Consider the following 14,820-nt stretch of genomic DNA (forward strand, 5'->3'; position numbering starts at 1 on the left):
GTGTGTGTGAATTTGCAATCTCACTATGGGCTGCAATTATAATGTAACTGCCGTTTGTTCCAATGTTACCAGTGCTAAGCACTTTATGAGTGAAGATGTGTTTCATTTTACAAGATAGCTGAGGAGCTGCCATCAGAGAAAGAAAAGCTGTGCAGCTATAAAATAAACAGTATAGGAGTGAAGAGAGCAAGTAACGGAGATATGCATATAGATTGTATATTTCCTTGTTGCCTGGCCTTCACTTTATGAGACTTCACATTTGTACTGTAAGGGCACAACACTAAAATGCTGCCCAGATATGAGACCATATCACCTGATATATATTATTACAGGAATCTGCATCTTGGAGTTGGCAAATGTACGGCTGGAACTGGAGTATCTTCAAGACTATTTAAAACATAGAGTTAAATATCATAAAAATAACTTCAATTTTTGGTGTTACTTAAATATTTGTATATAAGTGATTGTAATTTGTATAATTTGCATCCATTGCTTTGTGAAATTTTCTTGGTTAATATACTTTATCTTATGACATGCTTTTAATTTGACAGAGAATAATTCTGGGTATCAACTGATTTTGTCTGTTGCTTTTATTTTTTTTGTAGGTCAGGCATCACAGAAAACATAGAAGATGAACCTTGTTTTCTTGTGCATACTGGTATGTTTATATGATTTGTAAATTTGTGCAGAGGTAATACATAACTGTTTTTAAATGTAACACGTGGTTATAGTTATTTTGTTCTTTTCATTATTCATATTTATTTATTTATCTGTCCACCTTCAAACTTTTTCAATTCAAATAAATCCAAGTTTATCTGTATATTTCCATTTCTAGATGCATCAAGGGCAAGGCAGGAATCAAACCAAGGTAGGATGCCAGTCCATCACTTTCCACACTCACAAACACACTGACATTCCCCCATACTAGTCTCATTTGAGGTCATAGGAGGTGGAGTCTAACTCTGGAACATATGGTCCAATGTATTGTGTCTGACTACTGTAGAGCACACCTATATACAGTGCATCCGGAAAGCATTCACAGCGCATCACTTTTTCCACATTTTGTTATGTTACAGCCTTATTCCAAAATGGATTAAATTCATTTTTTTCCTCAGAATTCTACACACAACACCCCATAATGACAACGTGAAAAAAGTTTACTTGAGATTTTTGCAAATTTATTAAAAATAAAAAAATTGAGAAAGCACATGAACATAAGTATTCACAGCCTTTGCCATGAAGCTCAAAATTGAGCTCAGGTGCATCCTGTTTCCCCTGATCCTCCTTGAGATGTTTCTGCAGTTTAATTGGAGTCCACCTGAGGTAAATTCAGTTGATTGGACATGATTTGGAAAGGCACACACCTGTCTATATAAGGTCCCACAGTTGACAGTTCATGTCAGAGCACAAACCAAGCATGAAGTTAAAGGAATTTTCTGTAGACCTCCAAGATAGGATTGTCTCGAGGCACAAATCTGGCGAAGGTTACAGAAACATTTCTGCTGCTTTGAAGGTCCCAAGGAGCACAGTGGCCTCCATCATCCGTAAGTGGAAGAAGTTCAAAACCACCAGGACTCTTCCTAGAGCTGGCCGGCCATCAAAACTGAGTGATTGGGGGAGAAGGGCCTTAGTCAGGGAGGTGACCAAGAACCCCATGGTCACTCTGTCAGAGCTCCAGAGGTCCTCTGTGGAGAGAGGAGAACTTTCTAGAAGGACAAACATCTCTGCAGCAATCCACCAATCAGGCCTGTATGGTAGAGTGGCCAGACGGAAGCCACTCCTTAGTAAAAGGCACATGGCAGCCCGCCTGGAGTTTGCCAAAAGGCACCTGAAGGACTCTCAGACCATGCGAAAGAAAATTCTCTGGTTTGATGAGACAAAGATTGAACTCTTTGGTATGAATGCCAGGCGTCACGTTTGGAGGAAACCAGGCACAGCTCATCACCAGGCCAATTCCATCCCTACAGTGAAGCATGGTGGTGGCAGCATCATGCTGTGGGGATGTTTTTCAGCGGCAGGGACTGGGAGACTAGTCAGGGTAAAGGGAAAGATGACTGCAGCAATGTACAGAGACATCCTGGAAGAAAACCTGCTCCAGAGCGCTCTTGACCTCAGACTGGGGTGACGGTTCATCTTTCAGCAGGACAACGACCCTAAGCACACAGCCAAGATATCAAAGGAGTGGCTTCAGGACAACTCTGTGAATGTCCTTGAGTGGCCCAGCCAGAGCCCAGACTTGAATCTGATTGAACATCTCTGGAGAGATCTTAAAATGGCTGTGCACCGACGCTTCCCATCCAACCTGATGGAGCTTGAGAGGTGCTGCAAAGAGGAATGGGCGAGACTGGCCAAGGATAGGTGTGCCAAGCTTGTGGCATCATATTCAAAAAGATTTGAGGCTGTAATTGCTGCGAAAGGTGCATCGACAAAGTATTGAGCTAATGCTGTGAATACTTATGTACATGTGATTTCTCAGTTTTTTTATTTTTAATAAATTTGCAAAAACCTCAAGTAAACTTTTTTCATGTTGTCATTATGGGGTGTTGTGTGTAGAATTCTGAGGAAAAAAATGAATTTAATCCATTTTGGAATAAGGCTGTAACATAAAAAAATGTTGAAAAAGTGATGCGCTGTGAATACTTTCCGGATGCACTGTGTATACCTCACTTCTAGACTTAGGGAAACTAAAGTAATAGTGGGCATGCATGTGGACATTAGAAGATTATGCCGATCCCACTCACATAGTCACCAAACTAGGATTTGAACTTTGAAGCAGCATCCGATTGAACAGAAGTCTGAAACTGTTAAAAAAATGAATGAAGTAGATGTGTTAATTTGCAGATAAAGAAATTAAAATGTTAAAATGTTGATTTTTTTTCTACAATGGATAATGGTTATCATTATAAGCGCTAAGGTATTGTTGAATCACTGTCTTTGTTAGAAAGTGCAATACTTGGTAAAAAAAAAAAAGAGCTACTAAGTATTTTTACCATGTTTAAAGTCATATTCCTTGGAAACTACAGTTGAGGAATCATTTACTTTATTGAATTGTGTTTCATTAGATGGCATTATTATTTTGTGTTGTAAATAACAGATTTCTATGTTTGTTAGGCAGGGGGCATGATGACAAAAGTGTATTTTACTGCTGTTTTACAGTTTTGGATTTCTAAATTCTAATGCTGTGGAGATTGTATGGTCTTCCACAAGCAAGTTTTGCCTGACGTGTCAAAATTTTTCAGTATAAGAACTTGAAATGGCCTCAATGTCTGTGGGTGTTTACCTCAGTTACATTTTCCATCAGTTAATCGAATGTGTCGGAAGTACTCTGTAATTAAGTAGTTTTCTGTATACAATATTTGTATTTTTTTCCTTTTTTTTAACCAGGGAATAATATTATTAGCAGGCAGTGTGGTATAGTGGTTAAGCTTTGGACTTCACACCCTGAGATTATGGGTTCAAATCCTGCTATCAACACTGTGTAACTATGAACAAGTCACTTCATCTGCTTGAGCTCCAACTGGAAAAACAAATAAAATGTTTTTCATCAATTGTATGTTCAAGCTTACATTTCTTTTTGCCAAAGCTATAGGCATCCAATAAGCTGAATCATGTTTAACTTATTACAAACAGCAGTGATTTTTACAGGCTGCACATTTAGGTGGACCATGCACTATATTGATTGTTTTTACTTTTGGGGTTTTTTCTCTAGTTCTTGAAGTGAAAGAAAATAAATACTGGTACTATGTTTTGAAGGCATCTTAAATGATTGGTGGGCCCCCTTTAAAGCCCACAGATGCCATGTGTATGTGAAGAATTTTGGAGAGTGGGGGAGGTTGTGGGGCATCCCCATTTAAAGTAAGCAGACAGTCATGTAAATGTAAATGATTTTGGAGGGCAGAGTGGTGATGCCCTTTCTAAATCAGTAGATGAGCACATACATCATAATGGAGTAGCTCATGGGAGACCTGTTAAATTTAACCCATCAGTTCCCCATGGCTTGGATTGGAAGACACTGTTTCTAGGCACCTGGAATTTTCAGAGAAATTCTTACTTGGATGTGCAGGCTATCACCATGATTAGTGTTAAGACCATTACTTGACAATTGTATTCTTGTATTATAATATTTTAGTTATTTCTGTCATCTGGTATCATGCTGGGCTCATATTATATTGTAAGTTAATCTAAATGTAATTTTTCTTCACTATTCTCAGATGGGATGACAGTGAGGAGTACAACCCAAGTAGAAGATTGTGCTTATGATTTTAACAGGGAAACTATGTGAGTACTGTAGTTGATAATTTAGAGGTACAGTGGGTATAGAAAAGAATCACCCCCTTTGAAATATTTCCTTTTTTTTGCTTTACAGCCTTAAATGCAAACACACAAACCAATATTTTTTCCAGCTTTACTTACTCAATGCAATCTATAACATCCAAGTGAAAGATATTACAGCTACAGTTCAGAAGAATTTAAAAAAATAAAAAACAAGAAATACTGAGATTAATAAAGGAACACCCCCCTCCTAAACTCAATCAGGTATAAGTAAGCACCATTTCCATTGCAGACCATGGTTACTGGCTTCCACCTGTGATCAATTGTAATCAGTGTGATTAGTGAAGCATAAAAATAGCTGGTCCTGGAGCATTCCCTTGCTTGGTAGTGTAATAGACAGCAAACAACTGACTTGGTGGCAAGCCACTTTCAAAAGATCTCAGAGATAGAGTTGTGGACAGACATAAGGCAGGAGATGGATACAAAAAAATCTTAAAGGCTTTATCAATCCCAAGGAGCACAGTAAAGTCCATAATAAAGACGTGGCAAGTGTTTGGTACTATTAGGACCCTCCCTGGATCCGGCTGTCCCTGAAAAATAGATGGAAGAGCAAGGAGGGAACTGGTAAGAGAGGCTACCAAGAGGCCAATGGCAACTTTGAAGGAGTTACAGGATTTTATGGCAAACTCGGGTGAAGAGAGGGGCGGAGCTGTCAACTGATCACCACCTGGTGGTGAGTTGGCTTCGATGGTGTGGGAGGATGCTGGTCAGGCGTGGTAGGCCCAAACGTGTTGTGAGGGTCTGCTGGGAACGTCTGGCAGAGCCCCCTGTCAGAAGTAGCTTCAACTCCCACCTCCGGCAGAACTTCGACCACATCCCGAGGGAGGTGGGGGACATTGAGTCCGAATGGGCCATGTTCCGTGCCTCTATTGTTGAGGCAGCTGACCGGAGCTGTGGCCGTAAGGTGGTCGGTGCCTGTCGTGGCGGCAATCCCCGAACCCGTTGGTGGACACCGGCGGTGAAGGATGCCGTCAAGCTGAAGAAGGAGTCCTACAGGACCCTTTTGTCCTGTGGGACCCTGGAGGCAGCTGATAGGTACCGGCAGGCCAAGCGGAATGCGGCTTTGGTGGTTGCTGAGGCAAAAACTCGGGCGTGGGAGGAGTTTGGGGAGGCCATGGAGAACGACTTTCGGACGGCTTCGAGGAGATTCTGGTCCACCATCCAGCGTCTCAGGAGGGGGAAGCAGTGCAGTGTCAACACTGTATATGGTGGGGATGGTGCACTGCTGACCTCGACTCGGGATGTTGTGGGTCGGTGGGGGGAGTACTTCGAAGACCTCCTCAATCCCATTAACATGCCTTCCAATGAGGAAGCAGAGCCTGGGGACTCAGAGGTGGGCTCCCCCATCTCTGGGACTGAGGTCACCGAGGTGGTCAAAAACTCCTTGGTGGCAGGGCCCTGGGGGTGGATGAGATACGCCTGGAGTTCCTCAAGGCTCTGGATGTTGTAGGACTGTCTTGGTTGACACGCCTCTGCAACATCGCATGGACATCAGGGACAGTGCCTCTGGATTGGCAGACCGGGGTGGTGGTCCCCCTCTTTAAGAAGGGGGGATCGGAGGGTGTGTTCCAACTACAGAGGGATCACACTCCTCAGCCTCCCTGGAAAAGTCTATTCAGGGGTCCTGGAGAGGAGGGTCCGTCGGATAGTCGAGCCTCGGATTCAGGAGGAACAGTGTGGTTTTCGTCCTGGTCGCGGAACAGTGGACCAGCTCTACACCCTTAGCAGAGTCCTGGAGGGTGCATGGGAGTTTGCCCAACCAGTCTGCATGTGTTTTGTGGACTTGGAAAAGGCATTCGACCGTGTCCCTCGGGGAATCCTGTGGGGGGTACTCCGAGAGCATGGGGTACCGGCCCCCCTGATAAGGGCTGTTCGGTCCCTGTACGATCGGTGCCAGAGCTTGGTCCGCATTGCCGGCAGTAAGTCGAACCCATTTCCAGTGAGAGTTGGACTCCGCCAGGGCTGCCCTTTGTCACCGATTCTGTTCATAACTTTTATGGACAGAATTTCTAGGCGCAGCCAGGGTGTTGAGGGGGTCCGGTTTGGTGGGCTCAGGATTGGGTCACTGCTTTTTGCGGATGATGTTGTCCTGTTTGCTTCATCAGGCCGTGATCTTCAGCTCTCTCTGGATCGGTTCGCAGCTGAGTGTGAAGCGGCTGGGATGAGAATCAGCACCTCCAAATCAGAGACCATGGTCCTCAGCCGGAAAAGGGTGGAGTGCCCTCTCAGGGTTGGTAGCGAGATCCTGCCCCAAGTGGAGGAGTTCAAGTATCTCGGGGGCTTGTTCACGAGTGAGGGAAGAATGGAGCGCGAGATCGACAGGCGGATCGGTGCGGCATCCGCAGTAATGCGGGCGCTGCATCGGTCTGTCGTGGTGAAAAAGGAGCTGAGCCGCAAGGCGAAGCTCTCAATTTACCAGTTGATCTATGTTCCTACCCTCACCTATGGTCATGAGCTATGGGTAGTGACCGAAAGAACGAGACCGCGAATACCAGCGGCTGAAATGAGTTTCCTCCGCAGGGTGTCTGGGCTTTCCCTTAAAAATAGGGTGAGAAGCTCAATCATCCGGGAGGGGCTCAGAGTAGAGCCGCTGCTCCTCCGCATCGAGAGGAGTCAGATGAGGTGGCTCGGGCATCTGATCAGGATGCCTCCTGGACGCCTCCCTGGTGAGGTGTTCCGGGCACGTCTATCCGGGAGGAGGCCCCGGGGAAGACCCAGGACACGCTGGAGGGACTATGTCTCCCGGCTGGCCTGGGAACGCCTCGGGATTCTCCCGGAAGAGCTAGAAGAAGTGGCCGGGGAGAGGGAAGTCTGGGCATCTCTGCTCAAGCTGCTGCCCCCGCGACCCGACCTCGGATAAGCGGGAGACAATGGATGGATGGATGGAGTGGTCAATGAGTGCATGTGACAACAATTTCACAAGCGCTCCACAATTGTGGCTTGTTCGGGAGGATCGCAAGGAAAAAGACACTTCTCAAGAAAGGCCACATTAAGGCTCGTTTGAGATTTGCCAGAATGCACCTTGAAGATTCTGATGCCAAGTGGAAAAAGGTCTTATGGTCAGATGAGACCAAAATCAAACTATTTGGTCTCAATACCAAACGGTACACCTGGCGGAAATCTAGTGCAGCTCTCCATCCATAACACACCATACCTACAGTAAAGCATGGAGGTGGCAGCATCCTGTTGTGAGGGTGCTTCTCTGCCGCAGGGCCTGGTGCTCTCTTTAGGGTAGAAGGAAAAATGGATGAGGTAAAATACCATCAAATTCTTGAGGAAAACCTGCTACTCTGCCAGAAAGTTGAAGATGGGCAGAATGTTCACCTTTCAAAATAACAACGACCCGAAGCACACAGCAAAATTGACCACAGAGTGGCTGAAGGAGAAAAAGGTGAATGTCCTCATGTGACCCAGTCATAGCCCAGACCTAAATCCCATTTAAAATCTGTGGAAAGATTTTAAGATAGCAGTCCATCAACGCTCACCATCCAATTTAACCGAACTTGAACAGTTCTGTAAAGAAGAGAGGGCAAATATTGCTCTATCTAGATGTGCAAAACTGATAGAAAAGTATCCCAACAGACTCAAGGTTGTCATTAAAGCAAAAGGTAGGTGGTTCAACAAAATATTGACATTGGGGGGTGTGATCCTTTATTAATCTCATTATGTCTTGTTTTTGATTTTTTTATAATTTGTTTGAACTGTAGCTGTGATATCTTTCACTTGGATGTTATATTTTGCATTGAGTAAGTAAAGCTGGGAAGAAATATTATTTGTGTGTGTTTTCATTTAAGGCTATAAAGCAAAAAATGGGAATACTTCGAAGGGGGTGATTCTTTTCTATACCCACTGTATATGGATATAATACACATTTATGAGGAAGCATATTTACACACTGATGAAATTATTTCTATTGTGAACAGTTATTTTGTTGTCTTTATGCACAAACAAATATGTCATCATTTTTTATATTTTTCTTGGCATGTGACATGATATTTACCTAATGTGGTTACAATGTTATCTACCAAATCACTTTAACCACATTATTTATTATTTATTTGATGTGATATCAAATCTTGAATCATCTTCAACACATGCTTAATGACTGTATCAATTTTTTTGTTCCACCACTCCAAAATACTTGACTGTGTTGGTTACACCATATAAACCTATTGGATAACTGGAATCTTATCATGTTGGTCTTTTCATTTTTCAAAATTTCATAATGCACCTCTTGGCACATACTTATTTGGCTCCATGGCTCATATTCTTTGGGAGATTATTCCTTGATCTAATCTTACAGATGAATCTGTTTTAGCATTTACTTTTAGATGTATGATCAAACTGTTCTCTGTATTTTTTATAATTACTGTCGCCTTATTTAGAAGTTTCCTGGCTTCTAATTATTCAACATATTTGTTTTGTAATAAAGTCAATGTGTAATATTACTATAGCTCAGTGAGTTTTGAATGCTGTATCCAAAATCTTTATCTTATCCTATTCTGTTAAATATCATCCTGTTTTGTAATCTTACATTTTAAACTATTTTACATTATGCATTATAATCTATACTATTTTATTTTATTATTTTGTATGTTACTCTTCCTTTGTATCTGTTTGTATAATTTTGTCCAGTTACTATCCTATCCTGAAGGTTTTTGTTCCTTTTCAAACTTGTGAAATTTATCAGGTATACATATGAATTAATACTGTTAACTGCCAGTGGTTCATTTTTGTATACATACTGGTAAAAACAGTTTAATCCAGTAGCTATAGCCTATTCTGGCAGCATCAGGTACAAGACAGGTGTCAGCCATGGATAGGGCACTAGTCCATTTCAGGGCCCCTTGTACACAGATAATAGCACATGCGCTTCCCAGCTTTTTTTGTGTTTTCTGTAATGTTTTCTTTATTATAATGTTAAATTGTTATTTTCAATACATTTTTGTGATTCTTTTGGCATTTTAAAGCACACTGTGACTGAAAGTGATTTTAATTGCCCTGTATGAAGTAAAATTTGAAAAATTGCTTAGGGTATTGTAGTGTTAGGCTAGCATGTACTAAGTTCTTTATTTGCCTTTGAGAAAGTTTTTTTTTCTTCTTCCAAATTCGCTATTCACTGTACTCATTTTCTTAAGGCTTTGTGTATACTGTGTTTTTGAATACACACCAGTATCTAACTTTGAGTGTAAATGTATTTCAAACACCAAGTAAACATGAAAGAGGATTTGTAGAAATTTTTTGTATTGCATGGTTATATACTTTACTGTTCTGTAATCATTGATCTGTATAAAATTTCTATACCTCAGTGTAGGGGTGGGCGGTATGACCAAAATTCTATATCATGGTATTTTTCTAAATTATCCCGGTTTCACGGTATTCGACGGTATTTTTTTCCCCATGCATGAGTGGATGTTAACCACATTTTCCACTGCAATTACTGGCTAAGAATAACCTATCCACTGTCAAGAGTATTGTACATTGTACAAAAAAAAAAACATTTTAATGTGCACACAAGTATTAATACAGTTTTGCATTGCCCCATAAAGTGATAGTTTTCAAGGGGGTGGCACTAATGGAGAAGGTATCACATTGCATGACAGATGCAGCCAAAATATAGAACCTTTTTATTGAACAAATTTTGCAAAAACAAACTATAATTTTGACAACATATTTTCAACCATACAAAGAGGCATTTAGACTTAGTAAAATATCCAGAAGTGCTTGTCAAAAATTGTATTGCACCGAATATGTTTTAGAAAAGGAATAAATTGTAAATATTTTTTGTAAAACAACTACACTTTCTGTTAATGTTAACAATCTCTGTCCACTGACACGTTAAAGTGACTTTTTAAACAACTTTATCATCATTAAACTGCATAATATTTAAACTAATAAATAATAACAATAAAATAAATAATAGTATTATTACTGATAGTTGCACTATTACTTCAAGACTTCAAGCCCAGGTGCATTACACAGTATTCACCAAATTAAAATAAAATACAACAAGTGCAACTTGGTGATGACATCTTTACCAGCTGAACCATCATTTAGGCAAACTGCATTAATATGGACCTTGCTTCAAGCTAAGCTATACTGGGAAGAAAAAAACAAACTATGTCGAGAACAAAGTCAACATTTCCACTTTATTCTCGCCGTTTATGTCGAGATTAAAGTCGACATTTCCACTTTATTCTCATAGTTTACTTCATAATTAAAGTAGAATGTTGTAAACTAAACTTCTTCCTAAAATCAATGTTTAATCAATTACTTAATTTACCCCGTCATAAATTAATGCAGCACATTAAATGCTTTGTGTTACGTTCCCCGACCCAGTGGTTAATCACTACGCTTCTTAAGCGATCACCATACAGAATCCATTCACTTCATGATATTCCTGCTTCCTGAAAATTTAGAATGCTAAGATAAATACTTGATATCATTTTCATGATGAAATGCATTAAAGCAGGTATTACACATGCACGGTAGTGAGGCGGTAGTGCTGCTCCCTCGCAGTAAGGGGTCCCCAGGTGTATGTTCAGTGTAGAGAACTTTATGGCAGGTGTGACGAGGCTCCAAAAAACTGGATGTATAAATAGCTATCGCATAGGTTTAACTTAAATATTGTGTAAATGTTGGGTTTGCGATCTGCTGGTCGGAGACACGAACACAGAATTCAATGCATGTTCTTCTGAGCGGGCTATCTTTATTGCATGCATGCTGTCTCTATCTGACGTAGGCTACCAAAACCCCAGTTCCTATCCTTCCTTTTTCTTTCACCACATAACCACATAACCAATCACCACACGATAAACGTCTTTGTGAAATTAAAACTAGTTATAAACTTAGCCCACGGAGTGTTCAGAACTTTAAAAAATATCTTCGTTATACATGTTTAATTATGCCATCCATTCAGAGTTGCGCCCATCTCTGAACGAATCACTTAACACAAAGCATTTAATGTGCTATATATCTTATGACGTGGTTTGAGAAAATCTAGTACATTAAATATTTATTTTATGATGAAGTTTAGTTTACGATGTTCTACTTTAATGACAAATTACGAGAATAAAGTCAAAGGAATATATTCTCGTCATAAGCGTCAAGATTAAAGTGGAAATGTCGAGAATAAAGTCAAAATGTCGTCACACTATTACACAGTACCCACTTACATTACACTGTATTGAAAACAAATAAAACAAGTACAACTTGGCTTGCAGTATTATCCAGTAGTATAGAAACAGTATTTACACATCTGACCTTTTAAAACTAAAGCATCTCCAGGCGACAGACGTCACTGCTTTTTTTCAGCTCTGTCCATTTTCACCGCGCGGCACACCTATGCTACCGCCCACTATTTGGTGGTGTAGCAGTGAAAAAGAGCCCTAGTGCAACAAATCTGTGTTTAGCGGTGTAGCAGTGAAAAAGGTCCCCACTTGAACAGTTTCCCGCTGCACCACGTTCCAAACGTCGTTTAGGCAATGTAAACCGGTGTTGCGGTATAAGAAAAGTCCATACCATAAAAAAAATTAAAAACGGTTTTCGGTATGAACCGGTATACCGCCCAGCACTACCTCAGTGTCAGTGAAGATTACTGTATAAGCAGATCCTAATTTGAAAGACAATATCTTATTATACATCCACCTCTTGTTTTATGCAATGGTTAGGTTTTTGGTAAATGTAATGTAATTAAAAAGTTCTGGTGCATTTCAATGAAAAATAATTTTTACCATAAGAAATTGTCGTCCACTGAGGGAATAAACACCTCCACCAAAGAAATGTTGAGGCACCAGCTGGACTGCCATTTTTAATAACTGAACAGTCCACCAAAAATACACAGGTGTACGGTGGTGCAATATTGCACAAAACAAAAGTAGGCTATATTGCCAAATTGGTGGAGGGAAAGTCAGAGCTCTGAAAAGTGGTCACGGGATCAGGTTGGAGGTCCCAAAATGAGACAACCCCTTCCAGGAATGTCTTGGCTTTGTAGTCTCCAGACCGAAATAGGTGGAGTCAGTAGCCTTCATTGGGTGGTTTCTCTGAGCTGTGACTGGAAAAAAGAGACCATACTGTCAGTGATGGTGCCCCCTCGTGTCCTGGGGTGGTAGTGCTTACCTCAGATGAGCCCAGAAGGTGACCTTTTGACATGCTTTCGTGACAAATCAAAGAAAAAAAATTAAGAAAAATCTTCCATATTTTAGCTCCACATGTGACCTTCCTAGAACTCAGCCATCTTAGTAGGCATCATGCATCCAGGCTGTACATGTTAAAAATATTTTTATAATCCTAAATTCCATAAATTTCCCCATTTGAACAAATTAAGTACTATCTACAGGGCTTGAAATTCAATTTTGAAATTGTGGGGGATCTTAATTTAACACAAGGGTGGGTTTCAGCATCTGTGGGTAGAATGAAAATGTGTTGCAGAGACACAAATGTCACATATTATTATTTTTTAAGTTTACAGTACTGTAAAAAATTGATTAGATAAATGTATCCGCCAGTTTTCAAATTTTTGCTGTTTTAACTTTAATTAAATATTTTTTGCTTTTCATGTAGTTTTATACTCATATTTAGCCAAAAAAGCCATACTTCCAAGGAAAATGCATTAAAATGTAGAGAATGTAATATAAAATGTGCAGAGGAAAATTTGTAATTTTTTTCTTTTATCTATACTGTACAGTTTTTCCCATCAGTGTACAATTTTCTTTGGCTTAAAGAAAGCTGAGCATTCAATATAAAGCCGTAAGTGTAAAAATGCTGTTCATTTAAGATTTTGAGATATTTCGTTAAAATTTATTTTTAGCTTAAGTGGCACAGCAGTGAACACTGAATAGCACAGTCACTTTACAAATTCTGCATATTAGGTTCAAATCCAGCACCCGATTGTTTGTGTGTAGTTTGCATGGTCTCCCAGTGTCTCATTGCTTTTCTTCTGGGTACTTCAGTTGTCCTGCATTCTGAAAGCCTTTCAGGTTTAGTTAAATGGCTTCATTGTGAGTGTGTATGTATGTGTCTGATAACACACTGTGATAGACTTGTACTGTGTTTAGGCCCTTTTCCTGTTTTGTGCCCAGTATTGCCAGGATAGGCTCTTACTCACTGTTCCTCTGATTTGGAGTAAGCAGGTTTGAGAATGTAAATAACTATTATTAGTTTGCCAGTGAAAATGTGTGCTTTGAGATTACCATGGACTGTTGCCAAAACAAAAGAACATTTCTAAAAGAATAAATGAATGTTATGGTGAATTGTGGTATCTTACAAAGTTCTAATTTTTCTAATGAAATGTCCTTTTCAGAACTTGAGAATTGGCAATCTTAGCTATGGGCATATTTACAACTGATTTTCTTGAATGTTTGTGAGTCACTGATTAAATGTGGTCAGTTTGCAAAACAAAAAGGAGCTAAACAATCCAAGTCAGTTCAGTTTGACAAAGTTTAGTCAAGTTTCTTTTAAAGTGGAGTTTAAAAACAGGGCATTGTGCAATCAGATCACGTCCTTGACTGCCAGATTGCCGAATTCTGCAGCTGCACATTCTGGTGAAAACTGCAACAAGAAGGTGACTATCTTTGTATTTATGCTTAACAACATGAAACCAATGAATAATTAAATTAGTTCCTAAGGCACAAATAAAAAATACTGATTTAAAAAAGACCTTGGATACTCTTGCAGTAAGCAAGGGAGATTGCTTACCAAATAAATGTATGATAATCCCGCACCAAATTTTAAGCCTTATCTATCTATCTATCTATCTATCTATCTATCTATCTATCTATCTATCTATCTATCTATCTATCTATCTATCTATCTATCTATCTATCTATCTATCTATCTATCTATCTATCTATCTATCTATCTATCTATCTATCTATCTATCATGCAGGTAATGTATGCATTTATCAAGTTAACAGAAAACCATCATTGTTATCATATATACATCATTGTTCCATTTAGTGATGCTGTTTTGAAATGTGTTATTTCCAAAGTAATGTTGTAATTTTAATTTTACATTTTTTCTGTTACTTGAAATTAACCAATTTACATGCAGTTTCAGGTTAAATGAGCAGCATTTACTCTGAATTTCTTGGTATTTTATAAATTGAAAAACAATAATTAATTTTTTGTAATTCTCTAGCACTATATTTATTTTGCCTATAAAATTTGAATTTATCAAATATTGTAGTCTGTCTGGCCACAAAGGCTGCACAAATATGTACAAATATTTATGTAATAATTATATTTCCAATAATTGCTTTTGCAATACAACTTTAGGTGTAAAAGAACTCAGTTAACTTCTTAATATTTCTGTTTGATGTTGTAAAGTTTGCTATTGGGGTAGATGTCTGAAACTAAAACAACAATTAAAAGTTCTCACAAAACAAGTATTGCTGTTAATATTCTTTAATTTTTAGAAAAACATACAGTATTCTGTTTTATAGGGAGTTTATCTACAATATCTAACTCTGAAACAACAAGTAGACTATG

The 14,820-nt window shown here is 39.5% G+C and overlaps 1 protein-coding gene across 1 annotated transcript in view; it reads left to right on the forward strand.

The window, feature by feature from the left end:
* The first annotated feature begins 580 nt into the window (after nt 1-580).
* LOC114661339 (protein KASH5-like) overlaps nt 581-14,820 on the forward strand; it is an 81,578-nt gene continuing 67,338 nt past the window's right edge. The window contains exons 1-2 of the mRNA XM_051933886.1: nt 581-658; nt 4,212-4,278. Coding sequence (XP_051789846.1) covers nt 4,217-4,278 — 62 coding nt within the window. The 5' untranslated portion in view covers nt 581-658; nt 4,212-4,216. The remainder of the gene's footprint in view (nt 659-4,211; nt 4,279-14,820) is intronic.

This window comes from Erpetoichthys calabaricus, chromosome 11 (genome assembly GCF_900747795.2).
Source record: "Erpetoichthys calabaricus chromosome 11, fErpCal1.3, whole genome shotgun sequence".
Lineage (NCBI taxonomy): Eukaryota > Metazoa > Chordata > Cladistia > Polypteriformes > Polypteridae > Erpetoichthys > Erpetoichthys calabaricus.